Source organism: Macrobrachium rosenbergii, chromosome 37, assembly GCF_040412425.1.
Source record: "Macrobrachium rosenbergii isolate ZJJX-2024 chromosome 37, ASM4041242v1, whole genome shotgun sequence".
NCBI classification, from domain to species: Eukaryota; Metazoa; Arthropoda; class Malacostraca; order Decapoda; family Palaemonidae; genus Macrobrachium; species Macrobrachium rosenbergii.
Genome location: NC_089777.1, coordinates 14,477,713 through 14,495,835, shown reverse-complemented (window position 1 = coordinate 14,495,835; position 18,123 = coordinate 14,477,713). Strand labels below are relative to the sequence as shown.

Sequence of the window (18,123 nt, the reverse complement as noted above, 5' to 3'; positions counted from 1 at the left end):
TTGGTGACAAAATCTGTCCTAGAGGCGTTGAGATCTAGGCCTAATCAGTATTGGTGGTTGCAGGGGTGGGGGGTTTTGGCTCGGGTACCCCCTACTGGTGTGGCCGGGGTTACAGATCGTCCAGGTGACAGGTGACATGCCAGCTGTGTCCGGTACTCTCTCTCTCTCTCTCTCTCTCTCTCTCTCTCTCTCTCTCTCTCTCTCTCTCTCTCTCTCTCTCTCTCTCTCTCTTTCTTGGTCTATGGCTTTTATGCTCTTTGCAAGTTCTTCTCTTTCGGGTCTTCTCTGATGTTTTTGTGCGTAATGATTAAAGATAGCCCCTTCTTGGACGTGACAGGAGAGACGCTTGGAGAGATTTGGTAGTAGTCACCCTGATATATGAGTGGTGGCATCCTTCCACCAGGCATGTGAATTCGTAGATGACACTACTTCTCTCTAAAGACATTTCTGGGGGCGCCAGGTTGTTTTTCAGCAACAACCGGCTCGTTTTCACATTTTTGATAATTAATTACAAAAACATGAAAACGAGCCAGTTTTCAACACTCGCCCTTTTCTTCTAAACCAAAGACCTTCTAAACAAGAACTGTATGAAGGCTGCCATACTGTCGTATCCATTCAAGTTTCAGGTTTTTGTTGTAAAGTCTGTGACAATGAAAAAGCCAATGATATCCAACAAACCTCCCATGGAGATAAAACACAGACCACAATTCTATAGAACTGAATTCACATACACAGATGAAGCAATGGTTGACTGAACAGTCTTCAAAGTGTGGTCTTTTCAAGATGCTAGTTGTAAGAATTCCTATAGTGACCACAGAACGCTCTATCACACCTGGCGAGTGCTTGCTTCCTTGAGCAGCCTTGCTAAAAGATTCACCAACTCTGAAAACCCTGAAACACAGCTCTGAGGTCTGGCAAGTTCAAAATATTAATTCCTTTGGGTTGTAGTGCATGTAACAGCACTGACTGGAATCTCCATACACCAATTACAAAGCAAGTGCAAAAGAACTCTTGCAAAATAGGACCAATTACCAAAGACAGTTTGCTTTTCTGGCAGTGGTCCAAAACTACCTGCTCTATGGTTCTGGGAATCCTACCTCCAACTGACTGACAGCCCCTTTGTCACAAGGATTACTGAATAATGACCAGATGTGAAGGTTCAGTACAGTACTTGGAAGTTGAAGTGGAATTAACAAGTCAAGCTGCGACAGAAGCTTAGGAGACATCAGTAAACCAATCCTTTCTGGACTAGGGTGGTGCATGCAAAAGGTAAATTTTAGCTCCATTGGTTACAACACAATGAACCAAATAAAAGCACAGCTTTCCAGACCATCTTTCAAGTCTAACCTTTCTTCTTGTTAATGGGAGTCGTGGGGTCTCCTAAGAAGTACACAAACAGCCAGCAGTGTTCTCTGCAGAGCTATGAAACTACTGCTTCACCAAAGTGAATAAACACAAGAATGTCTTCCCACAACAAGTTTACGACGACAAAAAAATAGTCCTTACATAATCAATTTTATGATTACATAAAACAAGGGTCTGTATTTCCAAGTATAAGCTTCAAATACTTTGGTAAGTCAACACAAAAGTACTAAGTTTAATTGAATTTCTTCAATTTGCAGTAAGTCAACCTGTTGGAAACACTCAAGAAGGAACGGACGTTGGGTCCCGAGTAGTGTGATTAATCTCAACAACAGAAAAGTTAAGGTTTCACCAACTTTTACAAAGGTGTAGTGGAATTTATACATGATAGTGATACTAGAGACTTGTATCACTACCACATACAGATAACATTTAAATCTACTGTTAATATTAATTTCTTGTAGTACTGCACTTCATTCTCACAAAATCTATTTCTCATCTCCTCATACGCATGCCTCACTACCAGTTTTGTCATCTCTTTCTAGGAATTTCATGAAGTTCGTTTCATGAATATTAATATTTAAGCCAACAGACAAAGATACAAATGGAATATTCTCAGTCTGAAGATGGGTAATCTGTCTATTCATTTCAAGGAAAACCTGGTCAAGCTTTAACTCGTAGATTTCCTGGCAATGTAACTGGCCTTTTCCAGATCTGTGAACCTTGAGAATATGTTTATACCAGAGAGTACTTTAAATCAATCACTTCCAACAATTTCTTGCTCTGCCTACACATATAAAGATTTCCATTTTAATTTTCCTTCTTATTCTAATTTTTAGATGACATTGCATCAAATTCAAAAATATTTGAAATGTATCTAGTGAACTTGATTGAAGGTGTCAAAATTCTCCTGTTACAAATGTTTTGAATTCTCCATCTACAAATACTTTAATATTATAAAAATCTTATAACACAACAATAATTACATTTCAGAAGAAACACCCACCCGGGAACTTTAAAAATTCAAGAATATCTTCCTTGTCATAAGCCTTTCTCATCAATGCAACTCTTTCAGCAATAGGCAAAAATTATTCAGGAACTTTAAAAAAAACTGTTCTTAAATTGAGAAGCCATTCTCTGTACATTCTCAATTAAAAAGAGAGCTGAAACAAAGTCTTTAACAAAACTAATAGAACAAATTTTAAATGCAACAAATGGTAGTTTCATTATATCAAAACTATCTTCCTCAATAAATACTACTCTTGACAGTTGGATGATGCATGAATGTATGCCATCACCAGTGTATTGTGTTCAAATTATGCCAGACTATAGTACAAAAAAGACCCTTGAGTTGGTACTACCAAAACTACTTCTTCGCTATACATAATGGGCACAGCCTCCTCTGTTTTTAAAACTTCAAGTTCTGTGATCTTTCCAGATTAACAGGCAACTTTCCAGTACCCAAGGAAACTAATCCTTTGACAGATCTTGCATACCTTCTTGAATCCATCTTCTTTCAAGGCTTTCCCTTCATGTTATGCCATCAGTGGCTTACTCTTCGAACAACACAACGTCAGCGAGTTAAACTATGGCCCAGGCCAGTGGTTTTCAACCTCTTTGTGCCCATGGCCCATTTTTGGCATCCCTAAATACTCATGGCCCACTGATAATAGAATTATTATAAAGCATTTACAGAATACTTTATTAGTTTTACATTTTCATTTATGGATTTTTCAGAACACTTTATTATTAATACATTTTCATTTATGAAAGAAAGCACTGGCCTGCATTTACTGTGAATGGCTTTTCATTTTTTAAATGCTACTTGGAAGATGTCCGTGGCATGGCCCCCTCAGAACTGCCCCATGGCCCACAGGTTGAAAATCACTGGCCTAGGCCAACTGAAATTTCTAAGAACATGAAGAAGTTCAAGATATCAGTTCTAAACAAGGTAATGTATTTTTGTTAATGTTGATATACCTGCTCATCTGGTGTTAGTCGATCTTTAACAAGCTGACTCTTTAAACTGGATGGTCCTGGCTCCAAGTGAGGTGACGTTGCAACCAACACAGCTCTTGCTACAGCTGCCTTAGTACTTGGGGGACAGGTCGCGGTTTCTGCTCCAAGTGCCGTTGCTTCTCTAAATGGTATGCCTTCTTCACCCTAGAAAGTTATTGTTATGTCATATTGTGTTGCAATAGGCATACAGTCAGGAAATAGTGCATTAAAAAGATTACATAGCATTTGCTTTCAGCAATGAAGCCTCAACTTAGAAGGTCTGGTTTTCCTTCTGAAAATTAAGGCTTAAGTGTTGAAAACTTTGCAAATTACTTTAGAAAAAATGTGCTGGAGTGTACTTCAAAATCTGCATGACAAGAATATTTGCAGAGGTCCCAACACTACCTTCAGAACTTATGGAATATTTTTTTAATATTTTATTTTAAGTCTAAAATTTAAAAATACCCCATAATTACTTGTGATTATTCTTCATGACTAATTATGGTATGAATTCCTTCTCCATGACTTCAACTACTTCAACTTGATGTCTTTAAAAGTAAAATATGTCACAAAATGCAATCAAAACTAAACTAACTCAACTCTTTCAAAATGCATTTACATGAAGTCATGGCCAGACATTCTTAAAATTACTAAAAAAGCGGATACAAATTTTGCAGTTCTCTTTCCATGTTAATAATTTCCATTCCACTTGGAGAAAAAACATCTGTAGTTTTGATTTTACCTACATCTTAGGGGAGGGCCATATCATTTCAAATCCTATCTTTAGCAGTAAAATACCAGAATTAACTTTGGCAATAGGTCATTAATCTGATAGCTCATCACAACAGAATTATTCAAGTTACAACTCTTGCATTTTTCATCCCCCTATAACTTGGACCACATTTCAGCAAGAAACTTAGTTTTACAGGGTACAGGCAGTCCTCGCTTATCGGCAGCTTCGGTTAATGGCGTTTCGCTTTTAGGACGCTTGGCTAACAATGTCGTTAACCAGTTTTTCGGTGACAGTAAGCCATTTCCAGCGTCAGCAAACAGTTTATCGGTGTCGGGAAACGGTTTACTGGCGTCTGTAAGAGGTTTACAGTATTATCATAATTGTTGTGATGTTTTGGTTATCAGCGCTCGGCCAAGAACAGAACCCCCGCCATTAAACGGGGACTACCTGTAATATGATTCCCGACTCAAAATATCAAGGACACACCAGTCAGCAGAACCTACATAGCAGCAAATATTTGCTAAAACAAAAAAAGAAATTAAGAACGTTTGATTTTAATTTCAGTACCATGACAAACTAAAGATGTTGATATTGGCCCAATTCATTAAAGTTTTTTCAAAGTAACCACACAGTCACATTTCTACACTCTTATAAACCTCGCCTAAAGGATTTATTCTTAAATGAAGTGCAAACTGAATATTAATATTATTATTATTAATTAATTATTATTATTAATATTATTCAGATGATGAACCCTATCATTAATTATTATTATTATTATTGAGATGATGAACCCTATTCATATGGAACAAGCCCACAGGGGCCACTGACTTGAAAATCAAGCTTCCAAAGAATATGGTGTTCATTAGGAAGTAGAGACTGTAAAGGGAAATACAGAAAGAAGAGATCTCACTTATTACAAAGAAAAAATAAATTAATAAATTAATTAACAATAAATAAAAATGTACTAAAATGCAAGGAGAATAGCTTTAGGGTAGTAATGCAAGGCACCTTCGCCTGAACTTTTGAAGTTCCAATTGCACAACATCCTACGGGAGACTGTTCCACGGCCCAATGGCATGGGGAATAAAGGAACTCTGGAACTGAGAGGTTCAACACCAAGGGCTATTTACTGCATACTGGTGCTGCTGTTCAGCAAATCTTGTTGTTCTCAGCAGACAAAGGGGATAAGGGATCAATTGTGAAAGATCTCTATTAAAATACAACCTATGAAAAAGTGACAAACAAAAAAGAGACCATCCTTCAATGGTCCAAGTCATGGCTGCTAATATTAGGAAACAGGGATCAGGGATCAATTGTGAAAGATCTCTATTAAAATAAAACTTATGAAAAAGTGACAAACAAAAAAAAGAGACTATCCTTCGATGGTCCAAGTCATAACTGCTAATCAACCCTACCACCACAAACCACTCCATCTGAAAGAGATAAATCTCTGGCACAAACAGACATCCACACCAGAGAACAGTACGGGCAGTCCCTGGTTAACGGCGGGCCTGGTTAACAGCGATCCGGTTTTATGGGGCTTGTCTAGCGACAAAAATCGGCAATTTTCGGCGTCGAAAATCGCCGATTTCCGCTTGTCGGCACCAATAATTGGGTACTGGCAGCGATAACCCCCGAAAATCGATTTTCAGTTAGCGGCGATTTTCGGTTATCATCACACCCTCAGAAACGGAATCCCGCCGACAACCGGGGACTGCCTGTATTCTAGTAAAGGAAGCACAAATAACCTAACTTTTGTGCGGCATCTGCTGACACTTTCACCATTAAATGTTTCTCAAAGGTAAGATGTGAGTAAAAAGTTACACCTAGAATAGTTACAGTTCCAGACTCATTCGGCAAAGTCCCTTCCACCTAAAGGGGTGGATAGAGTGGAAAGTCTGTACAAGTTCCGCTAATCCATAATATTTTTGTTTTAATGGAGTTCAGCCTCATACCCCATTAACTACACCATTTACCAATCCGCTCCATGTCACATCTGCGAGGACGGGCAGCTTCATTTCTCATAAACGGAGACTTTACTAACGCCACTAGTGTTGCATCATCGTCCTGGTGAACAATCATGTTTTCCTGGCCAACAATCATATCACTTTTATACGCTAAAAATAACAGTGGCCCAAGAACACTGCCTTGTTGAACTCCAGACACAGGACAGTTTGCTAAAGATCCCATCAGCAGAAACTCACTGCTGTCTACTTGTTAAGGAACTCTTGAAATAAACCTAAAACACATCCAATTACTCCAAGATCCTGAAGTTTATAAATAAGTGCCTTGCAATTTACTAAATCAAAAGCTGCACTAAAATCTATTTGAATTGCTCTACACTCAAACCCTTATCAAGGTTCTTTCGCAAATCGCATGTCAAATCTAAAGGAGCATCGCAGGTACGTAACTGCTCCCAATATGCATATTGATTATCAGCTAATAATCCTCTAGACTCCACACAACTATTTAGTGGCTTAAAAATAAGTTTTCTGCAACTTTGGAGAGCTCAGGGAGAATAGAAATTGGCCTGTAGTTACTGCAGTCTGCAGATTGCCATTCTTTCGAACAGGCAATGTATTATTAAGCTTGAGCTCATCCGCAAAGATACAGCGTCAACATAAAAATCTATGGAATCTACTAATCTTGGGAGACAATACACTAGAAACCTTTTTAAAAAAACAAAGGGAAGAAAACATCAGCACCTCTCCACCCCAGCTATCAAGATTATCAAGAGGTTTCTTAACATCCCCGGAGTGAAGTGCAAACTTTAATAAGAATAGGTCAGAATGACAAGTACCAGGGAGAGGGACATCCTCAGCTGACTGCTTAGCTTCAAAAGCTTGAGAAAACAGTTCAGCCTCTTCCTTAGGGACAGTAACCAATCTACCACCGTCTGTAGTAGTGGTAGAACGGAAGACAAGCCTGACCCAAAGATAGAGGATGTCAATTTGGTCCACGACAGTTTCCTCTTCAAGGGATTATTGTTTGGGGCACGGCAAGATTCGACCAAAGTCGTGTCATTTTCAGATGAGAAATTTCATTTCCATGTTTTGAATTTGGTCTGTTTGTCGTGGTAAGCTCATCTAGATGTATCATCAAACCATGGCTGGTCATTTGTCCCGAATTTAATGACCTTGTAAGGACATACCTTACTAAAATAGCCACCAGCATTTCATTTAACTGCTTCTTGGGATCTGGATGAGATATTGAGGGAAAAGAGAAAGGAGAGTGTAATTCCCTCTCAGAAATCTGGGTTTGCTCAGGGTTTGTTGATTCTATTAGTATTTAATGTTTTCCTTATGCAGTACTATACAGTGTATTTTAGATTTGCAAGTTTTACCCTCCTAGGGATACTAAACAATAATTTCATTACCCACTGGCACCATATTTAGTGAAGATAAAATCAATGGATATGAAGTTAAAGAAAGATATTGCATTACAAAAATAACCTAAAATGAGCTAAGATCATAAAACTCTACACAACCTATCAGAAACATTCCAACTAAAGATTCCCCACTATGTCCATAAATTAGATTATGAGAACTGGAAAATTATTCTTTCATTTAATCTCTGTAGAAGCTAGGTCCTAATTGGCTGCAAATGAGGCTGGAACTGAGAGTACGAGACACAAGTAAGTGGAAATGACCAAAGATTTGCATGAAAAAATGTAAACACTTGGGAGGAATACAATGTTGCTCCATTAAAGCTCTCTTAAATATTAGTAGACATCAAAATAATTTTAAGTCCAATATATGAGATTAATGGTAAAAATGAAATAAGATAATGCACAAGGAGGCACATCCCTGACTTACCATAGAAGCTTCCGGCACCGCCTGCGTCTGTATGCCAGATGGGCCAGGAACCGAGCTTTCATCGCTGCTGTGATACTGGTCAGGATATACATCCCGAGATGCCTGTTCTCCTCCACGGCTGGAGGACGTAACTTGAGCTGTGCCTGCGTATATGGCCGTTCCTGAGACAGAATATAGTACACTCTCTGAAGCTGGGATTGGGGCATGGTGACTAGCATAAGGCTGGGGCGTATGAGTCGTTACCTCCTGCTGGTGCGACGACACTTCGTGCGAAGGTACTAGAACCACTTGAGGAGGGTGGTCTCGAATTGTTAAGTTTTCCCCACGTAAACTAAGATTTTCACCACGGAGACTTAAATTTTCACCATTTTCTGCTTCTACAGTCACTACCTCCTCCTGATTTTCTCTTATACCAACATAACTACTCTGTACATTAAATTGTTCAGTTTTTTTCCGTTTGGCTACGGGACTAGACTGTGGGTATTTAACTTGTAGATGCTGTGTTACAGTAATAGGGGTTACTGCAGTTGCTTGCGAGACTAAGGTTGGAGGCTGAGATCTTGGAGGGGAAGCTATTCTTTTCACTGCTTTTTCTGTCGGTCTATCTGGTTCCGCCAGACCCTTAATTTTTAAATTTTCTGCAGTACTTATAAGGGATCCCAGCTCTGACTGCGATACACTGACCTGAGAGGAAAAAACATGCGCTTTGATCAATCTGAATTTATCAAAATACATTACCATTACATTAAACCAATACAACAGCCCCTTTTTTCTACCTTACGAATTGCGATGAGACATTTATATATAGATAATAATTAAAATAATCACAGGACAAGATTAGAAAAAATATCAATTCAAATCAAGAGCATCGATTAACAATGATGAAAACTTCCACAAACATTCTGTCTTCTGGAAAAATGCAAGAGCAGCAAGTTTTTTCTAACCTATAAAATAGAAAGTTTAGGCTTACTTGCATTAAATTAAAAATTAAGTTATGAACTTCAAATGTGATGAGAAGAGATAAAGAACACTCTGTCCAGTAAAAGTTGTAGAACTAGAACCGAATTAATCTTGGCAATCATATAAGGAAAAGCTGATGTAAAAAGTGATACGATGACAACAAATTTCATAGGTTTAAGATGAAGAAAAATGGAAAGGAAAAAACTAGCTGAAACATGGCTCTAAACATATCACAATTTAAGACATTACTGGGTGCTGCAATGACACCATATGCCATAAATTTCAGCTCAGTCTGGCTGTTATGTAAGATTGGAATTAATTTCAATGTCAAACTTACTGATACATAAATCTTCCATCTAGATAAGTAGAAGAACAAGAAATAGATAATAAAAAATGCTCTACTTTACACACCAGCAAAAGATGTTCCTGAGGTAGTCAATCTGCATATACTGTACAGTATACAACTGCTGATTCATTACTGATTTTTATTAGACTTCCATAAATTGGACTTATAAAAGTGTTTATTCCTAATGATTAAATTAATATCTTATTTAATATACAGAACCAAAATAATCCTGCAAAACAGCACCTGCACTTAAATACAACACTCCTAAATAAACAAATAACTAAAAAAAAGACTACATAATTTTAAATATAATTCCATTCAGTTTAATCAACATGACTGACTATAATCTCTAAACATTCTTATACCAGTAAAATTATCATAGAGTATCAATATCAATTAAGACACATTGTACTGTACAATAAACATACAAATTTCCTAAGCAATTCAGTAACTTACAAAACAAACATCCACTACCACAAGTTAAAATCTGTAAAAGGATAATACTGAAGAAGAATCACCACTAGAACTGACCTCTCCTTTATAAATAAATTCTATAAGTGCCTCCAACTCTTGGCCCTTTACATCTTTCAGGAAGACAATAGGGTGCTTGCATGGATTAGTCTGAAACAATGTCTGAAAGTAAAAAATAAAAATATTTAAAATGAATTTCAGGGTTCATATATACGTATGTTACCAATACTTAATATATTTTTCAAATAATGACTTCTCCATTATATACCTTCAAATTCTGCATCAGCGAAGGTGTTTCAGATACCGAACTTAAAGGTTCCCTCATTTTCTTTAAGTGCTGGTCTATATCCTTCTACTTTGCCCAACCTCCACCAGGGGACTGATGAGTGCAAACACTGGCCGGCAGGCAGTGACGTTCTGAGTACACTTAGTGTGGGGAGGCTGGGAGGAAGATTCCCTCTAAAGTCACCAAGTTTCATCTTAAACATTAACGCTGCATTTAAACTTGCCCGCCATGAAAAACAAGAAGCTTATCATTTATGGAGGAACAGCCAACCCGACTTTTTGTGGCATAATTTTATTGGGCCTAGATTTCAAGCTCAGGTTGTCTATCAGAGCCGAGAGCTTACAATGAAGGTGTGAAGGAGATCTTGCTCTTCAATCGTGATGATCTATCTCCAAGTCTCCACTCTTTGGACTCCTTGATTCAAGCATGCCTCCCCTTGTAATGGCCGATGGAACTGCTGTATACTGCCCTAAACAAATAGCAGAACATTTGGCTCAAGTCTTTGTGAGCAAAGACTTGAGTCCTTGGTGTTACTTCAGTCATGCTTTCCAGAGCCTAACTTGTTTAATGGCCTTTGGGTCCAGATAAATCAAAACTTTGCTTCTCAGCCTTGACGGTTACAGTGGCATAGACCCTAAGGAGATCTTTCCCATTTTTTCCAACAGAACCCAAAGAGTCTGTGTTGATGGCCTGTCGAGTAGCTTTAGTAATGTCGTTTCAGGTGTTCCTCAAGGTAGTGTTCTTAGACATTTACTATCTATCATCTACACTAGTGACATGTGGCAAGTTCTGGAGAACAAACTGATTACTTGAAGGAATTACTCAGCCTCATCTGTGGTGAACCAAACTGGCATCATCTGTCTTAGGGTCAGGCTCATCTTCCATTCCTCCACTGCTAACAGATGATGGCAGATTGGTTACTGGCCCTAAGGAAAAATCTGAACTGCTTCATCGAGCTTCTGAAGCTACGCAATCAGCTGAGGATGTTCTACCAAGAATGTGTGACTAAGTTTCTAAAGATATATTAATTTCATCACTTAACAAACTCACCTGGAAATATGGCGAACATGCAGAGAGGACAACCTTGTGTGCTGAGAAGGATTTCCCATCACAAGCCAAAGTAACATCAACAAAAGCATCCTGTAAATAAAGAGCAAGGAGTACTGATTTCATTTTCTAATACGAACGCTAAGTTTCTCACAAAGAAAGATTTACCACCTAATGACAGTCTATTACTCCAGCTGGAAAAATATTTAGGTTCTACAATCAATTCAGCTGCTAAATTCCATCTCTGAAACATCTGGTACTGTACCTCGTTCTTTCTCCTCTAATCTGAACAAACCCAATACTGAATGAAGGGGCCAATAATAACCTCAAAACATTATGGATTAACAGTACTGATATTCAACCACAGACCTGCCTCTTCATGTTTGAGGGTGTTGGACTAAAGTTGTAGCATTTGATATGATACGAATAATGAAATATTTAGGATTAAAAGCCAAGCCACAAGGGAAAGTGGGTTAGCCTTGCACCATGCTCTACTGAGGCTTGGGCCCATTGCAACGGACAAACAAGGAACTAGGATTTATGTCAGAATTGAAATACTTCAACAATTTTTTTGTTTTTCTATGCAACAAAAAACTAAGGGTCTCCTACGATTAAAGAAAACTAAAAACTAGACAAATTCTATGATACAGGAAAGAGATGGTTTCTTACTAAGTATATAACAACAAACTACTACCTCAGTCCAAATAAAGATCTTGTAAATATATTATTCTCTATGCCTAAGCAAGATTTGTATAATTACAGAAATGTGTGAATAAATAAGACATTGTTACTAAAAATAATCAATATCCTTACAATATACCTTGTATGAATAAACTTATAGCATATATTTTTACAAATAATTTCTCAAATATTCTGTAAAAGTTAAAAAAAAAAATACTTTACCTGGGTACGTAGGTAGCTAAAGACTTCAACAAAATTAGTTTGGTGGTTATTCCACTTAAGAAGAAACTGGTCTTGATTCATCCTGCCTGAAATATGTGAAAAATTAAGTATATAAGGAAGTGTTTTTACCAGGCAATGCAACAATAACTGCAAAAATTAGTGCCTGAGAGCACAGCACCATTTGGTATTGTGGGATCATAAAATGCTATAATTACAGGTTTCATACAGTGACCTGCAAACATTGTCTGTATATGGCCAGAAAACAAGAGACATCATAAATATATCAAAAATTCTGACTGGCTTCACCCAACCTAATCACTCATGCACCAACAATCTTCTTGTGCAACGCTTGGATGAAAACATGATTTTTTCCCCAAAACAGTTATTGAAACTGTGACCATTCCTAGGTCATCTTGCCCTAGCATTAGCAATACCAAGGCCTCCTCCTCTGATTTCAGGGCTACCTTCAACCATTACTACTTGGGTGCCAGTCACAAGACTGGTATTTCTTTTCTGAGAGAGTAAGACCTAACACTTTAGATGCAACCTATTACTAGCTAGCTTCCTTGCCCATCATCAATTCTTCCCTGGAAGAAACAGTATTCCACTACCTACCCCTCGTATTCCTCTAGTAATGGTTCTGTGCTGACATCAAAGCACGAAAGACAGGAAGTTTTCTAATCCCCAGGCAGCGTATCCTAGAACACCTTGCGCAAGATAGGGCTCCTTTTCCCAAAGTTTCAGATTGTGTTTGAAGTACCTTTAGCCTCAAACAGCAGCTTAAGTCTCACAAGGTAATGTCTGCAACAGAGACCAGGGACAAGTCAAACAAAAACAGTCCTTCCAGCCAAATGTCGGCTTACCAAGTGCAAATGGACATGTCCAGTATTAGGATGAGGATGGAAAGATGATGATCCAGTAAGGGATGTGCCAAGCCCAAGGGTGTGTCACATCTTCTTCATCACAAGGTAACCCATGGCACACAAAAATAGAAAAGCTGCAGTATAAAATATTGCTTTACACAACAACTACCTCATGAGTTAGGAGCTGAGGTTATGGCTAGAAATTCCTCATTTGACTGGCTGGATTGTGTTTTAGGTGGGACACTGAGCAACGAAAACTTGAATTTTACAACGAAGTTCAACATTTTGGCTGTCCGTGCAATAACGGGCTTGACTGTATTCAGTAAGTTGTGCATATACAAACATGCAAACTTTATACCCAAAACATACTGCAGACTTTAACTACATTACAAAAACAATCAACGACAACTGAACAATGGAAGCGATGAGGCAGGCTAGGGAACTTCTGCCTAGTAATCACCAAGACTACTTACACAGACATCAATGTTGTGTGTGCGTGTGAAGATTCTGACGTACAATGGGGGGAAAAAGTACAGAGGAGTCTCCACGAATTAACACTTATCATTTGTTCCAACAACAAATCATGCCTGGACAGCACTGATGAGTGGATATCTTACCTTGAGAGATTCAAACCTTAGTCAGGATAAATTCCTGATCTCAGAATTGAAGATGAAATTGGAGGAAAAAATTTTAATTGTGGGATCAACCACTATGAATAGCATTCGGCACCATGAGGTATTTTTTAATTAGAGCACCATCTCGGTATTTAATACCTGTGGTACGACACTGTCAGGAATATTTGCACAAATCAGTTTTGATGGTCATTCACTCAAATTATCTAGTGCAAGAAGTATCCGAGAGAAAAACAGCCAATCTAGATGACTTCACGCTGTGTACACAGTTAAGCTATTACAAGAAAGGTCTTGAATAAGACCTTTTGCTTGCCCAAGTACCAAACATACATATCTAACTTAACTAAAATGTTTTTATAAAAACTATTTTACACTTTCTGGGATTCCATGTCTCACTGACTTTGTGTAAGTTCACGTAAGTTACGCATGGCCAGGCAGGGATGCTATGGTAGCAAGGTTTTGGGTAGACATATTTATCACATTTGGTTTGCACAAAGTAGAAATTCTCATCCCCTTCGATCTATTAGGGCACGTAATGAAGGTTACTTTATTTCTTTACTTTATTTCTTTCCGTATTTCTAAATCTGACTAACTATTAGGCTCTCTAAGTTAGATTTATGATGTTTCTCCTTGTCCGTACAATTCCTTGTCATCGGACTTCTTCTTACAGTATAAATTTTCCAGCTTGGGAATCAGTGCACAAAGATTTCCTGGCTTGGTAATCACCTTTCACTGTTTCTTTCTCTTTATTTACACTCGGTTGATCCTCTCACACCTAAGACTTGGCACTTCTTTGCTCTCCTAGATCTACTCGTCTTGACAAGAAACCTAAACTCATGTTTTAGTTTACTGCTATGTAATCTTGCATGTTGCCAAGCATCCTTTTGAATAATCAAAGAGATGTAAACAAAATACAGGCAGTCCCCCGGTTATCGGCGATCCTGGAAATCTGCGATTTTCGGTGCTTCTCGGCGCCGATATGCGCCGAAAATCGCCGACTTTTGCTTGTCGTCACGCCGTCGGAACGGAACCCCCGCCGATAGCCAGGGACTGCCCGTACCAGCGTAAAAGCAATAAAAAGGGAAAATGAGGTTGAGGAATCAATAAAAAAAAAATTAAGGTAGCTCTGTTATGGAAGCAAGATGTTAAGTGAGGATAGCATCTCACACAGGAATACTCCGTGATAGAGAGTTGAGCCACCCTGCTTGGTAAGCCCTCACTGTCCCCTGTTAAAACTGTGCCTCGTTTTCTGTTGCTGCTAAACCATACAGTACAAATTTGGTTTAATTACCCTGTAAAGAGTAATTAGGTTTCTGTAAAGCAATGGTTTCTATTTTCACGCAGCAGTAGAGGGCAATGTATTATCTAATAGTATAATTATAATACAAAAAAATTTGTCTTTTTGTCCTTACCATAAAAACAGCACTTAATTTGGAATATCCCTAATAATGAAACTGCATCAAAACAGCACAAAAGGTAGATATATTATGCAATAACTGCGAATTGACAAATTCTGATTTAGGTTAAAATTATATATATACTGAACAATTTGCATAAAGTCTAACTGAAACACAGTACAGTACCTGAAAATTTCAATGAATAAACATAAGGAATACTTATATAATCATAAATGCAACCATCTTGCTTTTGCAATTCCAGAATGCTATGAAAATGGGTGGAGGTAACAGTACCACAATTAAAAAAAAAAAAAAACACCTACACAAGAAACAATTAGAGCAAGCCATGAGGCAATTAAACACTATAAAAAAAAAAAGATGCAAAGACATCTACAGTGTACATGAGAAATAAAGTACTAACTCGTTCAGCCAACTATAAGCAGAATCACAGTTGGATCCAAACAGCTCTTCATGCAAGACATTTCACACATCATTGAAATTACAGATGTGATATTACACACAGGATGTTAGGTAGAAGGGTAGGCACACAGTCTGAAAATTAAGACAATGTCAATGAATTAGCATTCCACAGCATAACAAACATCAATCTAACCAATGCTTTCTGCCACCTCCTACTGGTTACACTTGATCGTTTCTATAAAAACTTGACATTTTCAACCAAATGCTGCACACATACAGCTTATTACTGCATGATTGTAGACACATTTATGAGAAGTTTTTGTTGTTACCCGGCTTAGAAATCAGTTTTGATATACAGTGGTGTAGGAAAAAAAACAACTGGTTTCATAAAATGATTGTCATATAAAGAAAATGTTCATCCTATGATCTAGACCTTAAATACATTAAACTACCTGATATATTATCACTCCACTGAATGCATATACTGGTACTGTACTTAAATTATTCCTAAAAAAATGTGAAAAAAAAAAAATGTATATTTCCTGATGTCAACTTCATCTGTCAGCTTGTATCAAAAAGGCTCAATTCACTTGTGTTAACCACCGACAGAATTGACATCCTAGTAGCCCGTTACAGCCCAAGTAATTTTCAATGGAAACGTACTTCAAAATAAGTCTCGGCCCTTAGTAAGCAAGACTTTTTATACAAATCAACTTCATCTTCAGTTAGGCTAAAGTAAAACAAGGAAATCCCATTGTCCTTCAGCCATGAATGAAACTTCAATTCTATAATCAGCCATATTCAAAATATACCAAATCAGAAAGAAATTTGCATTTTTCCTAACATACGAACCTACGCTTTCATACATGGAGTAATCCGCGCTTACCTAGCTTCGGCTGTTCTTGAATCGTCTCTGTAAAAACAAAAACCTAATGCGTGACCCGACCCGACCTACACCAGCCATTGTTTTTAACAGCCGTACTAGCGTTCACACTCTGACTCATACCAGGGCAAGAAATTGTTCATCAAATTTGGTGCGGATTTTGCACAGATCTCTACCAACAAGGGTAACACTTCTTGCACGAGCCACCTTCAAGTCTAGGCCATATATGCTGATCCACTCTGACATGGTGCTATCTTTGCTTTTTATGAGTACTACTATATTACATAAGAGCCAAAAGTAAAGCTAATCTATTCACAAATCAGTAGTTATGTTGATTACTCTTGCATCTCCAACAAAACTGAGTTTAAAAGAGATTAACAACAGAAAAAACGCAATAAAATTTATACCTTACACATATTAATACATGTAGTTGGCAGTTACAAAAGTAATTTTGTTTCAAAATGAAATACCAAGTCAGTTGGGTGAACTCCACATCAACCTTGCAAAATCATCATTTCAAAACCCATAATCGCACATTTTGATTAGGGTAACTGTAGAATACAGCAATAAGTAAGATGGAATCCAAACCCAGTATGTACTGTACTCTCTTTGGAGAGCCAATGAGAACGAGATGAAGTCTGTCAAAGATAAAAGAGGTTGCTCAAGACGAAAGAGTCGACACAAGACCCTACAACCAATACATCAACATGTGTGGGTTTCAGCATCTGTGTATTTTACCCTAATTTCTCAAAAACAGGCAATTTTCAAGGTGTCCAACTTTCGCTTTAATGCACTATACATATAGGCTACTGTAATTTTTGCCCTCCTAATCTGACAAAGGAAAGTCCTTTTAAGACCTGTATCTGAAAGGGTCAGCTCAACTTACCAGTGCTGTATCTGACAGGCAATAGAAGTGAAACTTGTCAGCGAACAGTGCAATATATGCAAGCGTATTGTAAGCAAAGTGAACGAACTAGAGAGAACTCTTACAAAAAACCCCCCATTCATGCCACAACTGTACACTGGGTATTCCAACTTTACAATTTATGCTAAGGGGTACTGTTAAAGGAAGCTGAAAGTGAGAGGTAAGGTAGGATAATGCATAGTTGATGCAAAACTTGGGGGGGGGGAACAAGGCCCTCAATTGAGTGGGAAACCAAATACTAGGTAGGCTGCGTAAGAAAGTACTGTATCCTTTTTGGTAGCAATTTACCCTGCTTTCGGGAAATTACTTTCTTCAACTGATGACAAACAAATCATTGATTTGCCTCACTGGACCCAAGCCTATTTCAATATCACTGCTGACATTGGCCTTAATCAACTGCTTTTGTTTATCCTACCCTTAAAAAGCCTGGCTTCCATGAAACCTTTCTGCTAAAAAGAAGTTAAAAAAAAAAGTTATTTGCATAAAGAAAGAAAAAGAATGAACAAATCCTTCAATTTGCAAGACATTTTCACACAACTTCCGCCCAAGTATGCGAATGCTGTAAGCAATGAGCCTTGGATTAATGTTATTCCAACAAACTGCAGACTGGTATCCCAGTAACTGCTACACTTAAGGAATGGAATGGAATATAAGGTTTCGACGAAAGGCCAAGCACTGGGACCTATGAGGTCATTCAGCGCTGGAGAGGAAATTGCGAGTAGGTAGGTTTGAAAGGTGTAACAAGAGGAAAACCTCAAAGCAGTTGCACTATGAAATAATTGTTAGGACAGGGTGAACAGCAAGATGGATGAACGATATGAATGACAGTACGGTAAAAGGAACGAAAGGTGCAGCTAGGGGCTGAAGGGACGCTGCAAAGAACCTTTAGTAATGCCTACAGTGCACCCCGTGAGGTGCACTGATGGCACTACCCCACTATGGGGGGCTTAATGCACTAAAGCCTATTTTTGGGTCAGGAATAACAGGATAGCGATAAGAATTAGGTTACAGCGATAATCTACGATACAGCCCACACTATTAAGCCAAGTCTAGCCTACCATAAACTTTCCCCTTGTCTT

At 38.1% G+C, this 18,123-nt stretch overlaps 1 protein-coding gene across 23 annotated transcripts in view; it reads right to left on the bottom strand.

Annotated features, from left to right (window-relative positions):
* LOC136825330 (protein bric-a-brac 1-like) overlaps positions 1 to 18,123 on the bottom strand; it is an 81,452-nt gene that overhangs the window by 61,133 nt on the left and 2,196 nt on the right. For 12 of the 23 annotated variants that reach the window (XM_067081527.1, XM_067081526.1, XM_067081531.1 and 9 more), the window contains exons 2-7: positions 15,238 to 15,368; positions 11,925 to 12,010; positions 11,025 to 11,114; positions 9,749 to 9,850; positions 7,912 to 8,595; positions 3,343 to 3,525 (exon numbers count right to left, since the gene is read on the bottom strand). In XM_067081527.1, the coding sequence (XP_066937628.1) occupies positions 3,343 to 3,525; positions 7,912 to 8,595; positions 9,749 to 9,850; positions 11,025 to 11,114; positions 11,925 to 12,005 (1,140 nt within the window). In that variant the 5' untranslated portion in view covers positions 12,006 to 12,010; positions 15,238 to 15,368. The remainder of the gene's footprint in view (positions 1 to 3,342; positions 3,526 to 7,911; positions 8,596 to 9,748; positions 9,851 to 11,024; positions 11,115 to 11,924; positions 12,011 to 15,237; positions 15,369 to 18,123) is intronic. The other 11 variants (XM_067081528.1, XM_067081515.1, XM_067081523.1 and 8 more) reach the window with 1 other exon arrangement.